Raw genomic sequence first — 22,951 nt, 5'->3', positions numbered from 1 at the left:
GGACATAAGAAAAAAACTAACAGAACAGAAGAAAAATAAGAATTCATTTGTGATAAGAGTTTTTATTGATTCTCCTAAGTAAGAGCAGGTTTTTGGGTGATCTAGTAACCACACACTACTTCGTGTTAAACAGACCAGAACCGTATTAAATCATCTCCCAACCACACTCATAGCTCGCTGATGCTAAAAGACTGTAAAAAAACAAGCAGGGAGACAAAGTCTTATGGAAATGCTAAAATGCACACGAGCTTATTCTATTCTCATTAGAAATAAAGATGAAACATTTAAAAAGTCAGTGTTCTGCATTAACAGTATAGTCTCAGTCGCTGATCAACTTCAGATTTATTGATTTTTAGAGACATTTGGAGAAAACTCAGTAATTTCTTTTCATTTCAGTAACATATCTGAAAGTACTGGCTGGGAGACTTAATGGGACTTTTATAACTGGACATCTCCTGCGGTGCAGTCTGGCTGCTTAGGGTTTTCTGGAGGTTTAAGGTGAAGGACGGGGTGGATTTCTTCCCTTCTAGCCTGCTGGTCCCCTTTGTGGGCATCGGCCTGGGATCTTCCACAGGCCTGAAGTCGGCCGGGACCGCTGACGCAGACTTGGCAGCCTCAGAAGACCCAGTCTTTCTTGCGAGGGGGCTCAGATAGATCTGCATAGTCACTAAGTGAAGTGGTGAAATGTGAAGGAGTGAGGAGTATTGGGGTGATTGTGTGTGAAGGTTCAAAGGGCAAACACAGTGGGTAATTTTGAGACAAAAACAGGGGGGGGGGGGGGGCACACAAGTCACGGTGAGATGTGAAAAATGAAGGATGAAAGAAAAGCTCACACACAGTTCTTTAAGCTGAACGCTTCAATCGAAGGCTCAGATCACTGTGAGGGATGAAGCCTACCTTTGCAGTGTGTCACACGCCTACTTCCTGCACAAGTAACACACACACACACAGTTGGTTTACAAACATCAACACCACAGTGGCGACGTCACAGAGGTGTGTTTTCTTACCTGTACTCACTGCACCCTCCTGGGATTTGCTGCTAAAAAGAGAGAAAAGCTGAATTACTGACGATGACAGAGGTGAGAAGAGGTCAAAGGAGACCCTAGACCTCCAGAGTCACCAGCACGTTTAGTCTGTAACACCAGCGTACCCGTCTGGGATCTTCGTACAGGCTGAAGCTGCAGACATGGGTTGTGTTTTAGTGCTCTTGCATGGGCTGTCCTTCACTCTACCTGAGGGGCTCCTCACACCACTGAAGTAAAGAGAAGATTCATGCAAAAGGAAGAGAAAGAAAACGATTAAAAGATATGAAAGTATTGGGAAGCTTCAGACTGAGCTCTCAGCTGGCTGGCTGCAAAATGAGCACCTGCCTTCTGGGTGGTGTGACGCTGTAGTTCCTGGCTGTGGCACCAGAGGGCAGCGTTGAGCTCTTCCTCAGGGAAGCAGCACTGGAAGTCACAGAGGAGGGTCTGGAGGACAGAGCCAGAGATAGGGGCCTGGCTGTGGAAACATGCAAAACAATACTCCTTCTAAAGAAATCATTTAGGTTATTAATAAATCAGAACACTCCTTTATTTAGATTTCATGTAAATGTCATCTAATTTGATGAAAACCTGACACTGAAATAGTATTTGAGGAGTCCGAGTGTGTTGTGTGTGTGTTTTCATTAACTAAAGAAGACGTGTTTGTGTGATCCATTTAGAGGATTGCAAGTAAGTCAGGCTGCTTGGAAAGAAAATTAAAAAAGTCACGAAGATCTGAACAGAAATTAAACAAAAAACATATTTAAATGCATTTATGATCAAATACTTGCAGTATATTCAACATTTTAAGACTCACTCTGGAGAAGAAGAAGCAAAAATACGATAAAGTGTTTTATTTACAGCTTTAAAACCTTCATATAACAGAGACTTGTGAAGGATTGAGTTAGATAAAATACATCTGCTGATATTTTTGATATATTAATATTAGTTGTTTGATTCAAGCACAAATTGAGAAGTGAACATTACTGTTGAAGTGAGTTATTTTTCAGTTATGATCCTAATTACAGTTTTTTTCAATTGCTAAAACTCAATAAGCAAAAATGAGGCACAACTTTCACAACCTCTACTTCTGTTCCCAGTGGCTTGACTCAACTTATCACTACTTAAGATTTCCGTATCATATTAGAACTCTGATTATCCCCCTTTACACTCTGATGCCAATTTCACATTACCTTGGTGTCAAAACACAGCACACGATTTTCAGGTTTACACACACTTCTCGCATAAATTTTCAAAGCTTCATTCAACAACACACAAATATTCAAATCTCTAAATCTTTGGGTCTGCCGAGCAATTTGTGATTGGCCAGCGGGCCATAATCGAGGTCCCGCGCCTGCGTGGTGGCAACGTCACCACGTGTGCAGCCATGAACCACCGTGGCATCCTACACCGACATGCCCACCTAGGGGCATACAACACAGCCCTGCTACTGGAAGTCCTAAACGGAAGGCTGCCCACAGGAGGTTTCAGGACCACCCACGGTTTCCCGTTTAATACCTTCCACCTTATTCCCCCTTCCTCAATCCCGCTGAGGAGTTCTTCTCAGCCGGGAGGTGGAAGGTGCACGAAAGGAATCCACAGCGCCAGGTCCCACTGCTTCAAGCCATGGAGGAGGCTTGTGGAGATGTGGCCTTGGAGGCCTGTCAGGGCTTCATGAGGCACTCGAGGCGGTACTTCCAGCGCTGTTTGGACCAGGAGGATGTTGATGAGGCCCTCTGGCCAGACAGAGACCGGAGGCATGATGCCCCATGGTTATGCTCGAATGGGAGGGGGGGGGGGGGTCCTCAAAATTTGTGTGATGTCTAACGTTTGTCCATGAGAGAAGTGGGCATTGTAATAGATTGTGTTTTCAGTGTTGCTCTCCAGTGTTCTGTCCATGCTTGGTAGAGTTCACCCAAAAGCTACTTGTGTTTATTGAGTGAATGGTATATGTGTGCGTGTGCGTGTGTGTGTGTGTGTGTGTGTGTGTGTGTGTGTGTGTGTGTGTGTGTGTGTGTGTCATGTGAACACATGGCTGTGTTTACCAAATGAAAACACGTGATCCATTTGGTGAACATGTTACGAGATTTGATGGCAGAGTTGTTTTGCAAAGGGAAGCCAGGGTTTAGCCATTTGTGTGTGATGTTTTGAAAAACGTGTTTTAGCAATCGAGAAAAACTGTTAGGGGCTCAGTGGTTAGCGCTGTTGCTTTCCAGCAAAAAAGGTTCAGGGTCCTGTCTGCATGGAGTTTGCATGTTCTCCCTGTGCATGCGTGAGTTCTCCAGGTACCCCGGCTTCCTCCCACAGTCCAAAAGCATGACTGTCAGGTTGATTGGTCTGTCTAAATTGTCTTTAGGTGTGTGTGTGTGTGTGTGTGTGTGTGTGTTTGTGTGTGCTTGGTTGTTTATCCTGGGTGTTTCTGTGTTGCCCTGCGATGGACTGGCAACCCGTCCAGGGTGTGCCCCGCCTGTTTGCCCGGAGACTGCTGGAGATAGGCACCAGTCCCCTGCGACCTTGCATGGATAAGTGGCTAGAAAATGGATGGGTAGATCCTAATTTATTAACCCTTTATCTTCCAAAACATGAATTAAATATAGATGTTGAGTTTCTTGCCCTTTTTTTATTCCAATTGAACCACTAGGGTAAATAATCTCTCACTTTTTAATCAAGCATTAATACAAAAAAGGATTAGGGCCACTGGAAAGAAAAAAGAAAAGGAGGAGAATCCTGACTTTAATCTCAGATATTTAAATCTCAGAATTATTAAAGTCTGAATTCTGAGTTTAAAGTCAGATGTTTTTTTTCTTTTCAGTGGCCCTAATCTTCCATACTTTCACAAAATTCTTATTGAGTTTATTCTAAAAGTAAGGCACAAAAATGTGATAAACTTTAAAGCCCCAGTGTGTAATCTTTTTATTGTTTACTTTTAAAATACGTGTATCTGTTCACTTTTTCATTAATAAACCTGACTAATACATTTTTTAAGAATTTCTATAACCTTGAAATGTAGCATTTTATAGGGATGTCCCGATCCGATCACATGATCGGAAATCGGCCCCGATCACGTGGTTTCAGACTCAATCGGGACTCGGGCTTTACTTCCCAATCCAAACCCGATCCGGGCTCGGATACTGGGTTCAAATTACAGGAGAGCAACTTGGTTCTCCTTAAAGGTTGTCAGGCTCCCCTGATGCCCTTAACTTACACACCCAGAAGGAGCCCAAAAGAGATCCAGTTTCTACCTTTATTATTTTATTTATATGGACTCAGAGTAGCGGAGACTCTTTTGAGCAGAGATGCGGAGACGGGCAGGAAGACCTCTGATCATTCATGAACTCCAGCTGCGTTCTGCACACGGCCACAGTAACATTTTTGAAGTTTCTAAGTGGCGTCACCATGGACATAATTTTGGGGGGGGACAGGGGGGACATGTCCCCCGCCCCCACTTTTTCCAAAGTCAAGTTTTGACCCCTGCACTTTTTACCATCCAAAAACAATATTACACTAGATTAAATTGCCACTGGTTGAGCTCTAGGACCAAGCGGAAAACAACTGTTTGTGTTGAAGCCTGTTCCCCATTAGAGAATACTATAAAGATACCCCCCGTGCCCCCCCCCCCCGTGTCCCCCCCACTTCTAAAGTGAAAATTACGTCCATGAGCGTCACCCAAATATATAATTAACACACAGTCATTCGTGTCCGTTCATTTTCTCTCTGGTAAGTTCTGTCTGTATTTGAGCATGACGTGTGGACGCGCTCGCGCTGCAGCGCTCGTCACTGGCGCAGCCGGGCAGCGCGGCGCACACTCCGCTCTTTTTGAGGTCAATAGATCAATTTGATCTGCTGGTTAAAAAGTTACTTGTGAGGTGAAAAAGAAGGAAGCTGGCAGGAGTTTTTCTGGAGGACTGGGAGATGCAGGAAGATCAGAGACAGAGGACAGGAAGACAGGAAAATAAAAACCAAGAAAACAAAACAAAGTTCTTAAAAAAATAAAATGTAGGTAGATTGATCCCACTACACGTTTGTACCTGTATAAAGCAATAATTTATCAGCATGTAGTATTTATATAGTTGATACAGTTCAGATCATCTTCAAAACTCCGTCCCATGCCCAGGGGCGTATCTAAGCATTTTGGGGGCCGAGGCAAAATAGACCCCTGCCAGGTATTTTAAGATGAAGTGCTATCTGTTTTTATATTAGACTTTTTACATTTGCAATAAAGTTCAAAAGTGAATAATTTATGTTATTTATTACTTGATTGTTCAAGCTACCTCACAGAAGTGACCTGTTGTTAAAAATGAAAATAAAAAGGTAATTAAATAAAAAAAAAAAAGGAACATTCTGGAGCTGTTTCTTCCTTTTCTTTATTTTTACTTTTTTATGTATCGAAAGTATCGGATCGGGACTCGGTATCAGCAGATTCTCAAAATCAAATGACTCAGACTCGGACTCGGGGGCAAAAAAAAACCTGATCGGAACACCCCTAGCATTTTATATTCATAAGCTGGTTGATGCTTCATAGTAATGAAATACGGTAGCTGTTTAGGAACATTCAAGCTATAGGGATGTGCTGGTTCTCTCGTGGCAGCCTTGTTGGTTTGGGGAAATTCTGCTCCTTCCTCCTGGGTTGCTCAACCTGCTCCGCCCACTTGGGCCTCTCAGTTTTTATTACTAAACACATATTTAGATAAACTTTAGAAATAAATGCAAATTTAAACACAGGACCTGGATGCTGGATTGAAAACTGGAAGTCTTTAAAGACATGTGGTCTTTTTGATGTGTGTGTAGCTGCAACTTCAACCAACCCGGTTAAATGGTTAAAAACATTAGCATCCATAATAAAAAGACAACAAGAATCATTTATTTATGTCACCAGTACTCAGCACACTAACGACTCCTGGGCTGGACCACCTTCAGAAAGTTTCTGTCTTTGAGGAGACACGAGCTAAAACTATTGTTTAAAAAAAAGACATGAGCAAAACCTGAAATAAATATGATTTAAAATCAATACCAGTACACTGTAAGAAATGAAACGTTGGATTTACTTAACCAAGTTAGCATACAACGTATACAAGAAATATACACTTACTTCTAACATAAAAAATAAATATTTCTCTTTACATTCAAAGAGGAAGTCACCCCAAAAATCAACTTATTTTTTGCTGATAAACTATATAAATGAGTGTCTAATCGTGCTGTAGACACGCGGAGTCAATAATTTGGCACTTTAGTGCATCTTAGTTAAAATTTAAATAATCTGCATGAAACTGACAGTGTTGCGCCGTCGTCAGGTAAAATCTCTACACTGCATTTACATTTAAATCTGCCATCGCTATTGGCTAAGAGGTACACTATGACATTAGCTGGTACATTATGATGTCACAATCTTGTTTTGAGCCTGTGTGTGTATTTGTTAGCGGCTCCACCCTCTCGGTCTGCCAGGCAACAGCATTAGTTGCATTTTTCAAACATGAAGTGGAATAAGACTCTGGTGGGGGGGTGACTTGCTCTTTAAGTGGCAAAGTTTAGTGGAACCAGTGGACGTAACTTGGTTGAGTAAATTCAACGTTTTATTTTTACAGTGTAATGTTTTTCTAAATACAGTTATGGTTTTTTTCTATTTGTGTTCTTAAAAAAAGAAAAGATATATATGAAGTCTAGTTGCAGCAGTCCCTGGTGTTCTTTAGAACAACACTGATGTCACACAGGTGTTTACTCACCTTTGACTCCTGGTGCTCTCCTTCCTGCTGCTGCTGCAGCCTGGTGCTCCTCAGAGATGTTGAGCCTCTTGAGAACATCTGCCAGGGCCATCTTTAGCAGCTGGACTTCATCTTCCTGCATTTGCATCCTCTGCTCGAGATAGGTAAGGCGGTCGGTCACATCCAGGCCGCTGGTCGCTGAGCTGCGGTCGTCTGGAAGAGGAAAAGGGAGATGAAGCGTGTTAGATTGATGGAAAGAGACAAAACAGGAAGTTGGTACCAAATGTGGTTCCTGGATAGAAAGCTGTACGTTCTCCAAAAGGGACAGATTGTCTCATGAACCCTTTAAAGCACATTACATTACTCAAAGCACAGCGGGACGTAAGTGTCCACTGTTTTAAAAGTAAACCCACCATAAACGGTCTCTAAGAAATAAAAAAATCATAAACACACGCTCACAAAGGCTACAAAGAATACTTAAAACACTTTAAAACCCACTTTGCTAATGAGGTCAAAGCACAGCTGGACCCAGCCCACCCTCCATTATACAGACAAAGAAAAACAATCATTATTTTTCATTGGCGTCCCCATCTTTGGCTCCAGAACCAAACATTGGATGAGACTTGGGTACCATGTGAGCAGCTGGATGCTGAAGCGTGACCGTGGTATCTCTGCTGGACGCACGCAGCCCCCTCCACCGCCCCACATATCTTCCTCCTCTTCTTCTCTTCTCGTGAGCAAAGTCTTTCATTCCTCTTCCCTCCTCCGATCAGAAAACCCTGGTCCCCCTCCATCTCACTTGGACGGTGTCCACCAAGGTCTCATCCCCTCCATAGATACACGTCTCCGCTGCTCTGGGTCCAAAATGGAGTTAAAGCAGGAGGGCGCTGCTGCTTTGATCTCGGACACACTTTTGTGTTTTGTAGAGCTCTTAAGCCTTTTTGCTGAGTGAGTGTGCGCACAAGTGTGTGTGTGTTTATGTGTGTGTGTGTGTGTGTGTGTGTATAAAGGTGGGGGTGGGGTTAATCGTGCTTAAAAACTAAGAAGTCGTTCAATTCGGCCTGAATTGTCTCTGCTCTCGCATGTCTGTGTGTGTGTGTGTGTGTGTGTGTGTGTGCACGCGCACATGGGCATGTGTGTTGAGTGCATCGTTAATCCCAACGTTAATCTCTGGGACCACGCCCACACACATAAGCTACATGTCACTAAATCAGAAGTAGACCTGAAATTTGAATAGCACGTCAGCAAACGTCTGCCCTGGCTTTGTGTGTGTGTGTGTGTGTGTGTGTGTGTGTGTGTGTGTGTGTGTGTGTGTGTGTGTGTGTGTGTGTGTGTGTGTGTGTGTGTGTGCGTGCGCGCGCACAGGTCAACAGAGGACGAATGTAACTAATGCTTCCTAAATACAGATAGATGAGGTAAAAATTGCTCCAGCAAGCAGGAATCTTGCTAAAGTGAGGGTTGTAAATAGGTGAGTAGGTGGTTTCTAACCAGGACCCTAGCTGTTGTGATGCTTCGTGAAGATCAACCCGTTTATTTGACTCAAATTTCACTTTGATTAAAATAGTTTGACGAGTCAGGTCCAAATGCCACCCTGCAACGGATCTTGTTAGCTTAGCCACTCGGTGATTCTGAATCAGTAAAGCTTCAACAATAAGTGTCCATGCAAGGGAACAAGATCAGGTCATAATTTTAGCATTTTTTTCTCCATTCAAGCCTCAAACCAGGTTAAATCGTGAGACGCGCAAGTCCCAAGTCAAATCCAATTCATAAACTTTGACTAAAAATGTAATTTAATTACATTGTATGAATTTATCAAAGTGAGACACTTGTTGATCCTGGGCAAGCCCCCACGATGCGGCTCAAAAATTGGAGCAATCCCGGAAGTACCAAAAATTGCAGTTCCACCCTCATCCACTAGGGGCTGGTGTCAGAAGTGAACAAATCCTCATTGACTCCCATGTTAAAAATACCAATTTCACAGCAGAAATAAACATGTTTAGAGCCTGGTACCAAAACATGTGTTTTGTTTAAATTATCTAGTTTACACTCATGACAACTCTGAGGGGGGTGAATTTTTTTCTCACTCTTCTGTTTAAGTGTATTAAATGCCTAAAATTCTGTATAATTAATGAGCATCAGACCCACGTGACCACAGAGCTAGCTCCGTGGAAAGGTCTCAGTAGAGCCTCGGTCTGGCTTGGAAACTGATCCGGGATTTTGAGTCTCTGTGTTTGTGTATTCTCTTTTGGATATTTTTTGTGCAATTGTTGGACAAAATGACTTGCTGTGGCATTAATTGCACTAATAGAGCGTCCAAGGAGTCTCCACTTCATTTTTTTCGGTAAGTAAAATTATATTTATGTATTTTAGGTCACTGCCGAGCTGAGCTTAGATTTTAACATGTACTGTTTAACCATGAAATTTAAATGTAATAGGGTAATACCCAGTGCATTTAACATATGCTGCACTTTAGAAAATGGGTTGAAATATAACATGTTGGTGGAGCTGGGTTCTAACTATCGGCTTGTGGAGCTCTTCTCCCCTCCCAGCAGCTCGGTGCATCTCTGTCTGATCGCGGCTTCTGTCTGCTGCGCGGGCTGCCGGCTTGTGGAGCTCTGGGATGGAAACCTTTCCACCCGGTTCTCCCCAGTGGCAACTCAGATCACAGCGGCGCTTGTCTGCTGTGCGGCTGCCGGCTTGTGGAGGTCTCGGAGACCTCTGTGTTCCACCCGGTTTTACCCAGCGGTCAGCCCGGCGTACCTCTGACTCAGAAGCTCTGGTGTTGTGCACAGTTAACTCCGGTTGTAGCTAGGTTGCTACCTCCGTTAGCTTAGCTCCCACCTCCGCCTTAGCTTTGGGTTAGCTTCAGGTTAGCTTGTAGCTAGTTCGACCGGGTGTCGTCAGTTGATCCCAGCCTTACAGCCCCACCCTCAGCTCCACCTCTCTTCCCTTTTGTGGAATTGTCTGGGCTTGACGGAACCTGTGACACGGTCAAAATGGCGGTGGTGGCCACCTCCCATTTTAGCATAAAAACTCATTATTGCAGTCTATGGAAATCCATTGTCCAATATTTATATTCAATTCAATTCAATTCAATTCAAAAATACTTTATTAATCCCAGAGGGAAATTGATTATATGTCGATGATCCTGAGTGATATCATGTAGGCCGATAGGCTCAAGTCCAACTAAAGCAGTGGGGAAGCCTGAGTCATGTCCAAAGTCATTTATGATGTCATCAAGTCATGGTGGAAATATGATGATATCCCAGAAAGCAATGGAAGTGCTACAGCAAAATGCTGCTACCACTGACATTCAAACAAACCTCATAGATTTAATATGAATTAATATTAATATAATATAATATTAGTATTAACTGAGATGTAAATGTTCATAAATAGTTTCCATGAAATACTATAAAATTGAGATTAGAATTGCTTTGCAACAAAAGAAACAAATTTTACCCCACTCAGACTAGCCGATAGCTTATCAATCTAGTCTGAACTAATCCATTTCTCTAAACTGAGATTATTCAGAGACATTTACAGCCACTCATTATGTTTCCACATAATCCCCAGCTCCAAACATCTACACCAGGGGTCACCAACCTTTGTGAAGCTGGGAGCTGCTTCACCATTATGTGAAAGGCTACCAGATTGATACACCAAGTTTAGTCATGCATACAATACTAACCTTTGACCTAGATTAGGTTTGAGTTGAACTAAACTTCATGTATAATAAAGATATTTTAAGCCTTTTGAATTATCGTTTTCAATTATACATGTGATTGTCCTCTCAGGAGTCTCCACAGCTAAGCATTTGTCTCCATTTAGTCAGATCTCCTACATCTTCTACCCTCACACCAACTAACCTCATGTCCTCTTTCACTACACCATAAATCTCCTTGTTAGTCTTCCTCTAAGCCTCCTGCCTGGTGGATCCAACCTCAGCATCCCTCTACCTATGTAATCATTGTCTCTCCTCTGGACATGTCCAAACCATCTGTCTGTCCTCTCTGACTTTAACCCTGCATCTGACATGAGCTCTGATGTCCTCATTATCTGGATCCTACGCATCTTCGCCGCTCCTAAAAAGAGCCTCAACATCTTGAGCTCTGCAACCTCCTGTTCTGCCTCCTGTCTTGTCCTCGTGGACACTGTCTCTAAACCAGACAACAAGGCTGCTCTCACCACTGTCTTCTACACCTGAAACCCTTTTATCACACCCGACACTTGTCTCCACTCATTCAAACCTGCTTCACACACTTCTCTTTTCCACCATAAAATCGTCTTCCATCTTTATTTCTACTCCGTAACATCACCATTCTACTTGTGCCCTTCTCATTTACACACATGAAGTTTGTCTTCGTTCCTCTTTTTTCCAGTTCATAGCTCCACCTCACCAGTCTTTCCTCTATCTGCACCCTGCGCTCTCCATGTCATATGCAAAAACCGTAGACCATGGAGGCTCCTGTCTGACATCATCTGTCAGTCTGTCCATCACCAAAGCAAACAAGAAGGGGCTTAGAGCCGATCCTTGATGCACTCCGCCTCCACCTCGAGCTCCTCTGTCACTCCTACATCAAACCTCACTGCTGTCTCACAGCTCTCACACACGTTCTGCACCATCTGCCAATCAAGACCTCCTCACGCACCACAGCTCCTCTCTGAGCACCTTTCTTTAAATCTACAGCGATGCACATCCTGACCTTCTCTGTACTTGTCCATCAGCTTCCTTAAAGCAAAGGTAGCCTCTTTCTGGGCATCAAACCATTCTGTGCTCACAAATGCTCACATCTGACCTAAGTCTAGCTTCCACCATCTCTTTCCTAGAGCTTCATTTATGACTCATCAGCTTTGTTCTTCTGTAGTTCCCACAATTCTGTCAGCCATCTCTGCTGCTATGGTTTTAATCACATAAAATGTGATTTAAAAAAATTGCAGCGGTCGTCGTCGTCTTCCTCCGCTTATCCGGGTCCGGGTCGCGGGGCCAGCATCCCAACTAGAGAGCTTCAGACCATCCTCTCCCCGGCCACCTCCACCAGCTCCTCCGGCAGGACCCCAAGGCGTTCCCGGACCAGATTGGAGATGTAACCTCTCCAACGTGTCCTGGGTCGACCCGGGGGCCTCCTGCCGGCAGGAAATGCCCAAAACACCTCCCCAGGGAGGCGTCCAGGAGGCGTCCTGACCAGATGCCCAAACCACCTCAACTGACTCCTTTCGCTCCAGAGGAGCAGCGGCTCTACTCCGAGTCCCTCCCGAATGTCCGAGCTCCTCACCCTATCTCTAAGGCTGAGCCCGGCCACCCTACGGAGGAAACTCATTTCGGCCGCTTGTATCCGCGATCTCGTTCTTTCGGTCATTACCCAAAGCTCATGACCATAGGTGAGGATTGGGACGTAGATCGACCGGTAAATCGAGAGCCTGGCTTTCTGGCTCAGCTCCCTCTTCACCACGACAGATCGGCTCAGCGTCCGCATCACTGCAGACGCCGAACCAATCCGCTTGTCGATCTCCCGATCCCTCCTACCCTCACTCGTGAACAAGACCCCGAGATCCTTAAACTCCTCCACTTGAGGCAGGACCTCTCCCTCGACCCGGAGTTGGCAAGCCACCCTTTTCCGCAGCAGGAAATAATTATATCTCTGTTTACAAACATTTTAAACTGTTCTGAGCGGTGCATTGGGCTATTTTTAGAACAGGCCAAAGGGCACCTAAAGGGCTCCTGGGGGCACCGGGTTAGTGACCCCTGATCTAAACAAATAGAGTGAAAGTGCTAATGCTAAACATTTCAACTGATAGGTGGAAAATGGACAAATCTAAGATGAGAGTAAATGATCCATCTTGAATTAACCACATGATTAAATTTACTGCTGCTGTCAGATTTTTTTTAATTAATCCAACAGTAACGTGTAGATTAGCCTGAAAAAGAAAAACTGAGTTTAATTGTTTCTGCATTTAACTTGTGGAAGTAACCTCCACCCCGGACAGCACTGATTCTGTGATCTTCTCTTTTTGTTTCAGTCCTGGCTGTGACTCCATCATCACGCCACCTCCACACACTCCATATGGGACTGGGATTAGAGCAGCACATAATCCTCATGCTGTGAGAGAATTAGCAAACCCACAGCTCAGTCTTTGCTTCAACTCAGCTGTGAAGAATCTCCCCGGACGCAGTTTATGCTAATCTAACCAGACATCCCTGAATTTAGTCATGCACGTGCAGCAGATTCCAGATTAAAGATCAATTATACACATTTATTGTGAAAATTAAAATGCATACATTTTAATCTTTAAAATTCCTTTGAGATTATGCAGCCATTTGAAGAGCTTTGTGATCCCAGTTGATTCCATTTCTTCTTCTCGTTTTTAATAATGACAAATTATTCAACAAAAGTTTATTAATCAGCCTCAGTAGATCAGATTTAAACTGGATTATCTCCCCAGTTTTTAATTCTAATTAAATATTTGTAAAATATTTGTAGCTGTAGTCGAGCACACTTTCTCCAATGTACCTGTCATGAAGTCCGTGTCCGGTGCCAACAGGGCTTCACCGTGATAGCTCTCCTTCAGCGAGGGTCTCCTCAGCAGGCCTCGGACCTCCATCCCCACGTCCTGATCCAGCATCTCCTCCATGTTTGTGTCCCCCTCCGCTGCCATGACGATGATGAAGGAAGATAAGAGTGAGCCGGTGTGTTCCTGCTGAGCTGATTCACCTTCCCTGCCCGGTCCAGCTTTCCCTCCCCCCCCTCCCTCACCCCGTGTCCTGTAAGGAGTGTGTGGAGGGGGTGATGTCACTCAGAGAGCAGATTAAAAACACGGTAATCTATCTGCAGCTCAAGTGAGGACGAGACTCAGGGAGTCCTGGGACGAGTGATGAAGGGAAGAGAAGAAAAACTTTTTGACACTTTTACCATTAATGCCCAGTTGAAAAACACACTCCTGACTTTAAAATAAACAACAAGCAAGATGAGCCTGTGGAATTTGCAGTTGCACGCAAAGTTGCAGACAAGCACACAATTACTGTGTCCAAAAGAGCTGACATCAGGCTAGCACCCGGTGTGGCTGGCCCTGGTGTGCTGTGCGGATGAGGATCCAGAGATTAGGCAGCCGAACTTGATTAATTACAGTCATCAGGAGGACAATAAGCCGGATGTGGTAATTAGACCAAGAGAGAAGGAAACAAGGCTGGATGAAAAGCTGGTTAGGTGTTTGTGCTGAGGTCCCCCTCCTGTGTAAGTCCTCTCTTTGTCCATGTTGCAGTTTGTTGGATTGATTCGGTCCCCAGCAGATGTGTCCACTTGCTGATCTGGTCTCATACAGGAAGTGCTCATTTGAATTAAGAGCGCTCCCGCAGGAGTTGTTTTTACGCAATTATTCGGGTTTCTGATCTGGGAACTACAGGAAGAGGCTCATCTCTGACGCGCGCCATCAGGCTTCTGCTCGAAAAAATAAACAAAAACAGGAAGGGTTTGGCAGCTGAAACTCTACTGGATTTTCTACATTTGAATGAGAAAACATGAAGCTTTTGAAAATTCAAAGAAATCAAAACATTTGGATTAGTGACAAGAATTTTAGATGTTTACCCACTTGTTGCTGGTGGAAGGCCAGGGGCTGTTGTCTCTGGGCGAGAGCTGGGGGGGGGGGGGGGGGGGGGGGACGACACCCTGGGGAGATCACCTGCCCATCACAGGCCCAGAAAGTTTCCTGAATGCTCCTACTGTTTCTTTAATATTTTGCATCCTTTGTTTTAGTAAGAAACAAGCTTAAATCCTCATTTCCAGGTTAATCCTCAACTTTTATAATGGCGCTTGCATTCTTGATGCAAGAGATGGTTTGCACCTCGCTGTGAATTCACAGACTCACATAATTGTTGAGATGAATCGTAAGCTTGGGACTTTGGCCGAGATTCATTCGTTGGCACAGAAGATGGATACCATCAAGGAGAGAGTGGACGAATCAGCACGGATTGGGATGGATTAACGTCCATTATTGGGATTTTGAGAGGTTGAGGACCAACAAACTGTAAGACAGAGAGGAAATTATCTCTGTCTGGCCCCAAAACAATTTCTACTCGGAATCTGGCACCCTTGAGCCTGCAAGGCTCCAACAAAAACTCCCCCCTCAGAAGATATGTGGAATGTGCCGTCGCTATGGCAACTCAACTCTGCCTCCTTTCCCAGCCTGGGCGGGACTGCGGGATGGCCGCTGAAATGTTCCAGGGTCAAGGCAACCCTCCAACCCTCAATGCTCCTCCCCCTATCCACACTGAGGTGACATGCGCTGCTTATCGTGGCTGCAGGAACTGAAGTGGGGATAGTCCCAACCCACCACCCCACCTAGTGGACACTTATTTTGTGTAATGTCTGAAGTCTGTTGCATATCTGTCTGAGGTGCTTTTTTGCAGAGCAAAGCTACCCTCCTGGTGGGAGGGTAACTCTGAAGTGCCTTTTTTCCCTCCACCTGAACCAATCCTCATGTAACCCTCTTATCTCTATTAAGGTAGCGCGACTCAGGGTTGCGAATGACCACAGTCACCAATTTTTGTCATGTGTCTTGCCCATGTATGTCTGACCTCTGAATTGTGTGTACTGAAACTCTAATTTCCCTCTGGGATTAATAAAGTATCTTTGATTTGATTGATTTGTTTTATAATTTATTTTGGTCGGGGTATGTTTGTTTTAACAACTTTTAACATTTGCTGCTTGCTGGTATCGTCTAACACCGTTCTACCATTCTAATCTGCTATTATACGTATTTTATCTACTGCATTTAGCCTGTGTGTTTTATTTCATGTCTTGAGTTTCAAAAGACACAAAATAAAAAGTGAACTATCTGACCTTGTGTCTGAAACTCATTAAATTTGAACAAATAAGCTAACTTTAATAACAATTCAGCTGTTTATTCTATGTAAACACTATTTCTGCCATTTTAACGTGTTTCTATGTAAAAGACAAAGATTAGTCACAGATGGCTTCCTTAACAGCCTCTGTGTGGAGAAATGGAGTTTACATCTTACAGGAATAATGAGCTAACGGCTAGTCCAAATGAAGCAAGTTCATTTCTGCTGTCTAAAACAGCTCAGATGTCCAACGTTTCTTTAAAAAAATCATGAAATCTTTGGTTTACAAACATTTTCACTGCAGTGAAATTTGTATTACATAGTAGTATCTGCTGAAATATTGAGAAAGTCTTCAGTTTCAACCTGTGGATTCTAGATGAGTTGCAAAACCGACTGTGGTCCAAACATTATTAAATTAAGAGCATGATGAATCCAAGCTTTTGCCTATAACATAATCTATTTATGACTATTATGTTTTTAATATCTATATAGTTGGTTTTTGTTCAAAAGAAATAGATGAATAGCCCTGCTGTAGGCCAATTTAATTCCGGGCCTCGAGGGCCGGTATCCAGCACGTTTTAGTGGTTTCCCTGGTCCAACACACTAGATTCAGTGTTGAATCACCTGTGCAGCAGCTCATCAGGCTCTGCAAAAGCCTGTTAATCATCTACTAATTGAAATTAGGTGTGTTGAAGCAGAGTTAAAACAGAAACGTGCTGGATGCTGGCCCTCAAGGCCCGGAATTGAATAGCCCTGCCCTACAGGGTGTAAAACATTTCAAAACAGGCGTAGTTCAGGCAAAAAAGGTAATCAACTTGTTTTAAACAATTTAAATGTCTCCCTACCCAAAATTATTGTTGACAGACACAGTTAAAACAATCTAAACTGCTTTTACTCCCAGTAAAAATTGACCAAACTCACGTCAATGGACAACTTTTTTACTAAATGTAGAAAAATTAAACATGAATTAATTTGCTGTTAGAATTTCAAGGAGTCCTAAATTAGCCCGGAGGTCACCGAGAGGCGGGATGAGTCAACACATACAAATGGTATTATTTAGAGACTCCGTCTCTGCTGAATACTCCTTGTGACCCGTGGCCTGAATGGGGTTTAAGGTCCAGGCAGATTATGAGTCTGCTGACAGAGACCATGGAGGTTAACGTCTCCTGTTGTACTCACATGAACAGATGACCATGAACTACAAAAAAAAACGAGGTCAGCAGGAAGTCTGAGTCTGAACCTGGTGTCTCACTACTGAACTCCAGTGGACGCTTTATAGTATTACAACATCCGCCCGTTTCCTGTTTAGCACATGAAGTAAACTCAGCACCTTATTTACTCACCTTTAACCGTTAGATGAGGAATCTAAATTTAACTCATCTTGAAGAGCATTCCTTTAATCTGCCAGAACTGTGATTAAACAGTCAAAAATGAAGAGCCACACAAAGTTTGCACAAAGGACTTAAATTTTATAAATATTCTCTCAATGATACATTAAATCAGTCGGGATGATATATTCTTAAAAAAAATCCAAGAGATCTTCCAAAGGGGACAATACTCTGATACACACATTTCTTTCTACTCCAAAAATATCTAAAATGTACATCCCACATATTTTACAAATATATATGAAAATATATGCAAACAATGAGCATCATTACAGGCCAGAGAAAGCAGAAGCTCTCGTTTCGTCTAATGGAGTGAGCGAGGTGCCTTCTGGGACGCAACGATGAAGGTTGCTCAGCTTTTCATCTGCCGCTGCAGACCACGAGAGTATGCTGAAACTTTTCTCTGTTCCCCGAGTGCTGCCCAGCCTTGTTGTCACGACAACGGAGGATGTAACTGTAGCCCATGCAAAGCCGGTGAGTAATCAAGTTATGCCAACATACAATCTAGTCCATGCTTTCCACAAGACTGGCCAGCGCTTAGGGGGTTTGTCACACGTGGTCTGATGAGCTTCCAATAACTGCTTTTTCAAGAAGAGAGACGCTGTTGGGACAGTTTCTGCCCTCTAAGAGGCAAACAGCTGTAGGAAAAGGACCCCTGATCTGCATGGAGGGTGTCCTAAATCATCTCCCTCTTTCCTAAGCACCCATTATGGACACAAATGTCAATTTGGAGCTTTTAATTATCGATATAGACGTCAGCATTTGAATTTATTGTGGATTTTCTCTCTTCGTTTGGGTCGTTATCGGTAGTTATGATGGTACTTATAATGTACAGATGTAACCAGAGAACCAATTACACTCAGACCTACCATGAACTGGAAACTGTTGGGAGTGTGAAGCTAGTTTTACATCACCATGGACTGAGTGGGCGCACACCAAGAAAAACACTCCTACTCCAAAAGTGAAGGTCAAACTTAAGTACGAAGCTGGATGAGCCAAATACCCTCTGGAAAACAGTTTTGAGCTCAGACGAGACAAAGCTCGAGTATGGAGGAGTCAAGGAGAGGCTTTCCAACCGGAGAACGTTGAACAACTGTCAAGCATGGTGGTGGTAGCATCATGATATGGGGCTGGTTCAGTGAGCAAAGTGGGCAGTCTCCAAATTATGCAACTCGACCTGAAATCATCAGCTTGACGGTTGGCATGGTTGGGTGTTCCAACAGGCCGTTGACCCCAAACACATCAGAGCTGGTTCCTGATTGGAGAAATCCGACTCACGTTAAACTCCAGTAACGGTCATCCCAAAGCTCCAACCTCAACAGAATTAAAAACGTGTCAGCTGTGATAAAAGTCAAGTCCATGTCAGCAAACAAACCAGTGTCGATGAAATTCACCAAAACCACCACGACACATCAACCAGAACTGTGCTGGGGGCTTGTTGGTGGATATAACAAACATCTAGCTGTGGCTCAACTCTTAAACCAGAATAAGAGTTGGGAGAACAATCCACAATAGAATTCAAAGACGTGCTTGTAAATTATAATTATAATTATTACCTTGGAAAATGGTTCTAATCCTTAGAAGTCCCAGAAGGGTAAAACTTCTAGCTTTAGTTACGAGTTGTTGAGGGACAACTTGACTCCTACGTCTTGTCTCTTCCATACTGCTCATCTCCTTCCTAAAAAGAACTACCCAATGAAAGCTCACGTAACCCTTAAGGCCGGACAGGTTCGGGCATTCCAAGTCTCCGAGGAGGTCAAATCAAATCAGAGCGCCTCTGTTCTGTCTGCGGAGGCGAAAGGTGGCAGCTGTATTTTGGTCTCGTCTCCACCCTCCTAACATAACACTGGAAATCTAAACGGTTACGTTTCTGCCATTAATCTCATCGAGTCACAAACAAACAGAAAGCTAATTCTATCCTGGATCACAAGATAAAGTTCATCAATGAGACAAAGTAATTCCAAATAAGTTAAATCTTCATATATTTAATAGTTTTTTGTTTTTGTTTTTCATTTAAATATAAAACTCTTTCTTTAAATAGAATCATCACTGATTTTGCAAATATTCTACATGGTGCATTGTTCAAAAAGAGTGTGTGGTGCTTCCTGGACTTAGATATGTTCATTTCCTGGAAGAAGGGATGGAGATCACGTGACCACAACCAGTCCCTTCAATCTTTTTTTCTTCTTTCATTTGGTCAGTTAACACTGTCACAATTTGAAACGTATCTGAAATTAACAAAATAATGCATATTCTAGATTTGTTAGGTTGGTTTTCCAAAAATAGTCTAAAAAACTATATTGCATACGTCATTCTAGGAAATCGACATAATAAAATATTAAAGTAGGAGAATATATATTACTTATTTGAATAATAAGGGGAGAGAAACTTCTGAAATTAGACAAAGAAAAGAAAAAGACAACCCAATTATCTGGATTTGATTTAGTTTGGGATTAGCTCGCACAGGCGGGACGTTAAAGATGGCTTTAGTGTGTGTGGGGGCAACTTTTACAACTTTTCAAATATCACCATGCGGGAAAGCTATCGGGGGACTCTTTATATCTTTGAAAAGGAACACACACACACACACGCACACACACACACACACACACACACACAATCCGACACTACTCGAGTGACAGGAAAACACTTGCAGGTTAAAAGGCAAACAAAGAGCACGATTTGAAATTGGCCACAACTCATTTTAAAGTACCCCCACCCCCGACTGTCAAACACACACACATACACACCACACACACACACACACACACACACACACACACACCTGCTTTCCAATCACGCATCCATCACAGTGCTACGTTTGTCCACACAGAAAGTCAGGACTCCATCCTGCCGCCTTCTGCAAATCTAATCACATGGATGTGAACACGTACATATATATTATATATTATATCCATAGAGCACGGGTCAAAACTGATTACAAACAAAAGGAATGACTCCAGCTGGGCGTCTCCACTACTGCTCACAGAAATCTACAGTTTTCATCGACAAAAGCAGCCGTTATTGTTTCCTTCATCAAATGCAAACAGATTAGGGCTGCACAATATATCGTAAATATATCGTTATCGCGATATCAGCATGCGCAATATGCGTATCGCAAAGAACAGATAAATATCGCAATGAATGGTCAGCTCAAATGTTTGCTACACATAATGCATTCTGTCAATCCAACAGAAGCATGATGTTTTTTTAACTAATCAAATAGAGCTCTTCACCCATTTGGCCAATCGGGTGGGTTCTCATAGGTTAGATGCCCGCCCCCGAGGCGGATTGCACCTAATTTTGATGGTTAGCAAACACCTGAGTTAGCTTTGTTCAGCTCTTTATGCTGATTCTGCTTTTCCTGGGATCCACTGATTGCCTTTTCTTGTTTTCGTTTTCCCTTTCGTCACATCGTTTGCTTTTCTCACTTTTATGATTGTTTTTATTTTTGTTTTTGATTATTTTTGTTCCTGAGTTAAGTTTATTTATCGCAAGTAATATCGTCATCGCAATATTAATGATTGTTATCGAATATCGCAGGTTTTCCTAATATCGTGCAGCCCTAAAACAGATGATGTAGAATATGACCCCGGTCTCACTAATATATTAGCAGCTGGTTTCAAAACAAACAATCGTGTTGTTATAAAGGAATCTGTTAGTGCAATGAATCATGGGAACAAGTGCCAGCAAGGAGGGGGAAGCGTGAGGGAGGACACGGGAGTTCCTGGTGGAAAAAAATCGTTTAGTTGCAAGATCCGATTTTACACAGTAGGAATTCTGAATTTTACATTGTTGCTGAGGTTTTGTAGAGAGGAGGTCAAATTGATGCTTTTTTATTTAAATGGATCATTCTTTGCATTTTAGATTAAGTGCTGTTGGCCATTTTAAATAAAGGTATTGTTTCTGCCCTCTGCTCATATCCACACCTGTCAGCCACTTGTTCAATCTAGAAAAAAATCTGATTTTATGGGATTAAAACGAAACCAGTTCGGTGAAATCCTTCCTTGTTTTTCAAATGGAACGAGTCCGTGATTAAACTGCGAGATGAAAGTTTGCCTGGATTTACTTGCAGGTACGACAGCGTTATACCTGCCCGCCAGGTCGGTCGGTGTGTTTTTGTCTCACTGCAGCCCAGTGGGATCCAGGCTTACTTCTTATTTATTTAGGTGAAGTAAGTTTGTGTAGAGAATCAGGGAGCAGACTGATGTAAAGGTGCTTGTTAGGCTTGATTTAAATAAAAAAAAAAAAAAAAAAAGCATCTACTCGTTAAATTAACCGCAAGGACAACGTCTGCTCTCCGTTCTCCAACAGAAACATCCAGAGTCGTTTTGCCCCGGCTGGTGGAGCGTCGTTAGCTCTGAGCAGACTCGTATTCCCCAGCAGCACCTCGGCGCCGGACCATCCGTGAAGCAGCAGCCCACGAATGGAACAAACGTGATTGTTGTGCTGAGATGCTTCAGGGGGAACACGGCTCGAACAGAAACATCCCTGGCAGGAATGGGATGTGGGGGTGGGACACGAGCTTTAATGAAACTAAAACATCTGAGTCGATGGATGAATTGTTTGCTTTTCCAACCATCACTGGTGCTCTAATCTCACGTTCCATCGTATTAGTAAAGGAATCTGTGCTTCATAATCTGTCAGTATGCTAGCCAAAACCAAGCCCCTCCCCTCTTCACTTTCCCTCCACATCTGAGGGGTGGGTGGGTCTGTCCTTTGGTGCCCCTCCTCTGCAGGAGGTGAAGCTGCATGATGGTTTCTTTCAAAAGGTGCCTTTTGCTCCCACTACTGCAGGTTCTTCAAGATGCGCCCGTAACGAAAGTCGTAGACGTGCCTGCAGAGGTACACCAGCTCGGGGTCGACATCCATGGGCACGCAGCGATGGGAGGGGGGGGCAAAGTCTGGGCGGAAGGGCACCACACTGGCCCTGCCAGGTGGGGCTCCTTCAGCCCGCCGCTTTACCAAGGCACAAAATCTGAGGAAACAACCGAAAAAGTACAAGTAAAAGTAATTAAAACCATATATTACAAAAGGTAAAAATACCAAAGTTTATACTTGATCAGACTTGCCGCCTTTTGTTAGACTAATTAATTAAAAATGGGTAAGTACACCATTTATTAGAATATTTTAAGATCAATAGTACTTTGAAGTTATAAAAACTGCGGCTGGGTTTGTGCTGTAAAGCCGTTCTGTTTTGTAATGTCTATTTAAAACGACGACACGGGAGTGAGGCGGCGCGTCCGCCTCCGCTGTGCGCCACGCTTAAGGTGGACTTTTTAACATTTATTAGGCAGACTGGATATGTATTCCAGATATCTATAATTCTATTGTTCCCAGTAGAAATTAACATTCCAGAAATCCATGAGAACTAGGGCTGCACAATATATCGTAAATATATCGTTATCGCGATATCAGCATGCACAATTTGCATATTGCAAAGAACAGATAAATATCGCATTGAATGGTCAGCTCAAATGTTTGCTACACATAACGCATTCTGTCAATCAAATGGAAGCATGATGTTTTTTAACACCTAAATAAAGCTCTTCACTCATTTGGCCAACTGGGCGAGTTCTCATAGGTTAAATGCCCGCCCCCAAGGCGGATGGCACTTAATTTTGATGGTTAGCAAACACCTGAGTTAGCTTTGTTCTGCTCGTTCTGCTGAATCTGCTTTTCCCTGGATCCACTGATTGCCTTTTCTTGTTCATTTTCTTTTTCCCTTTCCTCACATCTTTTGCATTTCTCATTTTTATGATTTTTTATGTCTGTTTTGATTATTTTTGTTCCTGTGTTTAGTTTTTATTTATCGCAAGTAATATCGTCATCGCAATATTAATCGTTATCGAATATCGCAGGTTTTCCTAATATCGTGCAGCCCTATTGAGAATGTTCTTACTGAGTATCTGAGATGTTCATTCTAGATAGTAAAGATCATTCAGTTAAAACATCTTTCAGATATGTAACTGTGTTACAGAACATAAAAGTTACGTCAGTTAC

The 22,951-nt window shown here is 43.1% G+C and overlaps 2 protein-coding genes across 7 annotated transcripts in view; both read right to left on the bottom strand.

Moving 5' to 3' along the window:
- Positions 1 to 46: 46 nt before the first annotated feature.
- On the bottom strand, positions 47 to 14,290 carry LOC107378102 (echinoderm microtubule-associated protein-like 1). 4 transcript variants are annotated; one of them, XM_015948133.3, is made up of 7 exons: positions 13,234 to 14,290; positions 6,743 to 6,934; positions 1,371 to 1,500; positions 1,151 to 1,252; positions 1,008 to 1,036; positions 898 to 924; positions 47 to 667 (listed from the first exon to the last, which is right to left on the bottom strand). In XM_015948133.3, exons 1-7 carry the CDS (start codon positions 13,376 to 13,378, stop codon positions 393 to 395), a joined length of 900 nt encoding a protein of 299 aa, XP_015803619.1. In that variant the 5' UTR covers positions 13,379 to 14,290; the 3' UTR covers positions 47 to 392. The 4 variants fall into 4 exon arrangements, with proteins under 4 accessions (XP_015803619.1, XP_054604413.1, XP_054604412.1 ...); XM_054748438.2 differs by having other exon boundaries at positions 1,008 to 1,039; positions 13,234 to 14,288; XM_054748437.2 differs by lacking the exon at positions 13,234 to 14,290 and adding an exon at positions 7,353 to 7,672.
- A 2,718-nt stretch (positions 14,291 to 17,008) lies between these two features.
- Positions 17,009 to 22,951, bottom strand: part of LOC107378103 (bromo adjacent homology domain-containing 1 protein) — a 46,634-nt gene continuing 40,691 nt past the window's right edge. For all 3 annotated transcript variants that reach the window (XM_070545119.1, XM_015948135.3, XM_015948136.3), the window contains exon 7: positions 17,009 to 21,926. In XM_070545119.1, the coding sequence (XP_070401220.1) occupies positions 21,737 to 21,926 (190 nt within the window). In that variant the 3' untranslated portion in view covers positions 17,009 to 21,736. The remainder of the gene's footprint in view (positions 21,927 to 22,951) is intronic.

This window comes from Nothobranchius furzeri, chromosome 2 (genome assembly GCF_043380555.1).
Source record: "Nothobranchius furzeri strain GRZ-AD chromosome 2, NfurGRZ-RIMD1, whole genome shotgun sequence".
Lineage (NCBI taxonomy): Eukaryota > Metazoa > Chordata > Actinopteri > Cyprinodontiformes > Nothobranchiidae > Nothobranchius > Nothobranchius furzeri.
The sequence above is the reverse complement of the archived record's forward strand: the minus strand, read 5'-3'. Positions and strand labels throughout refer to the sequence as shown.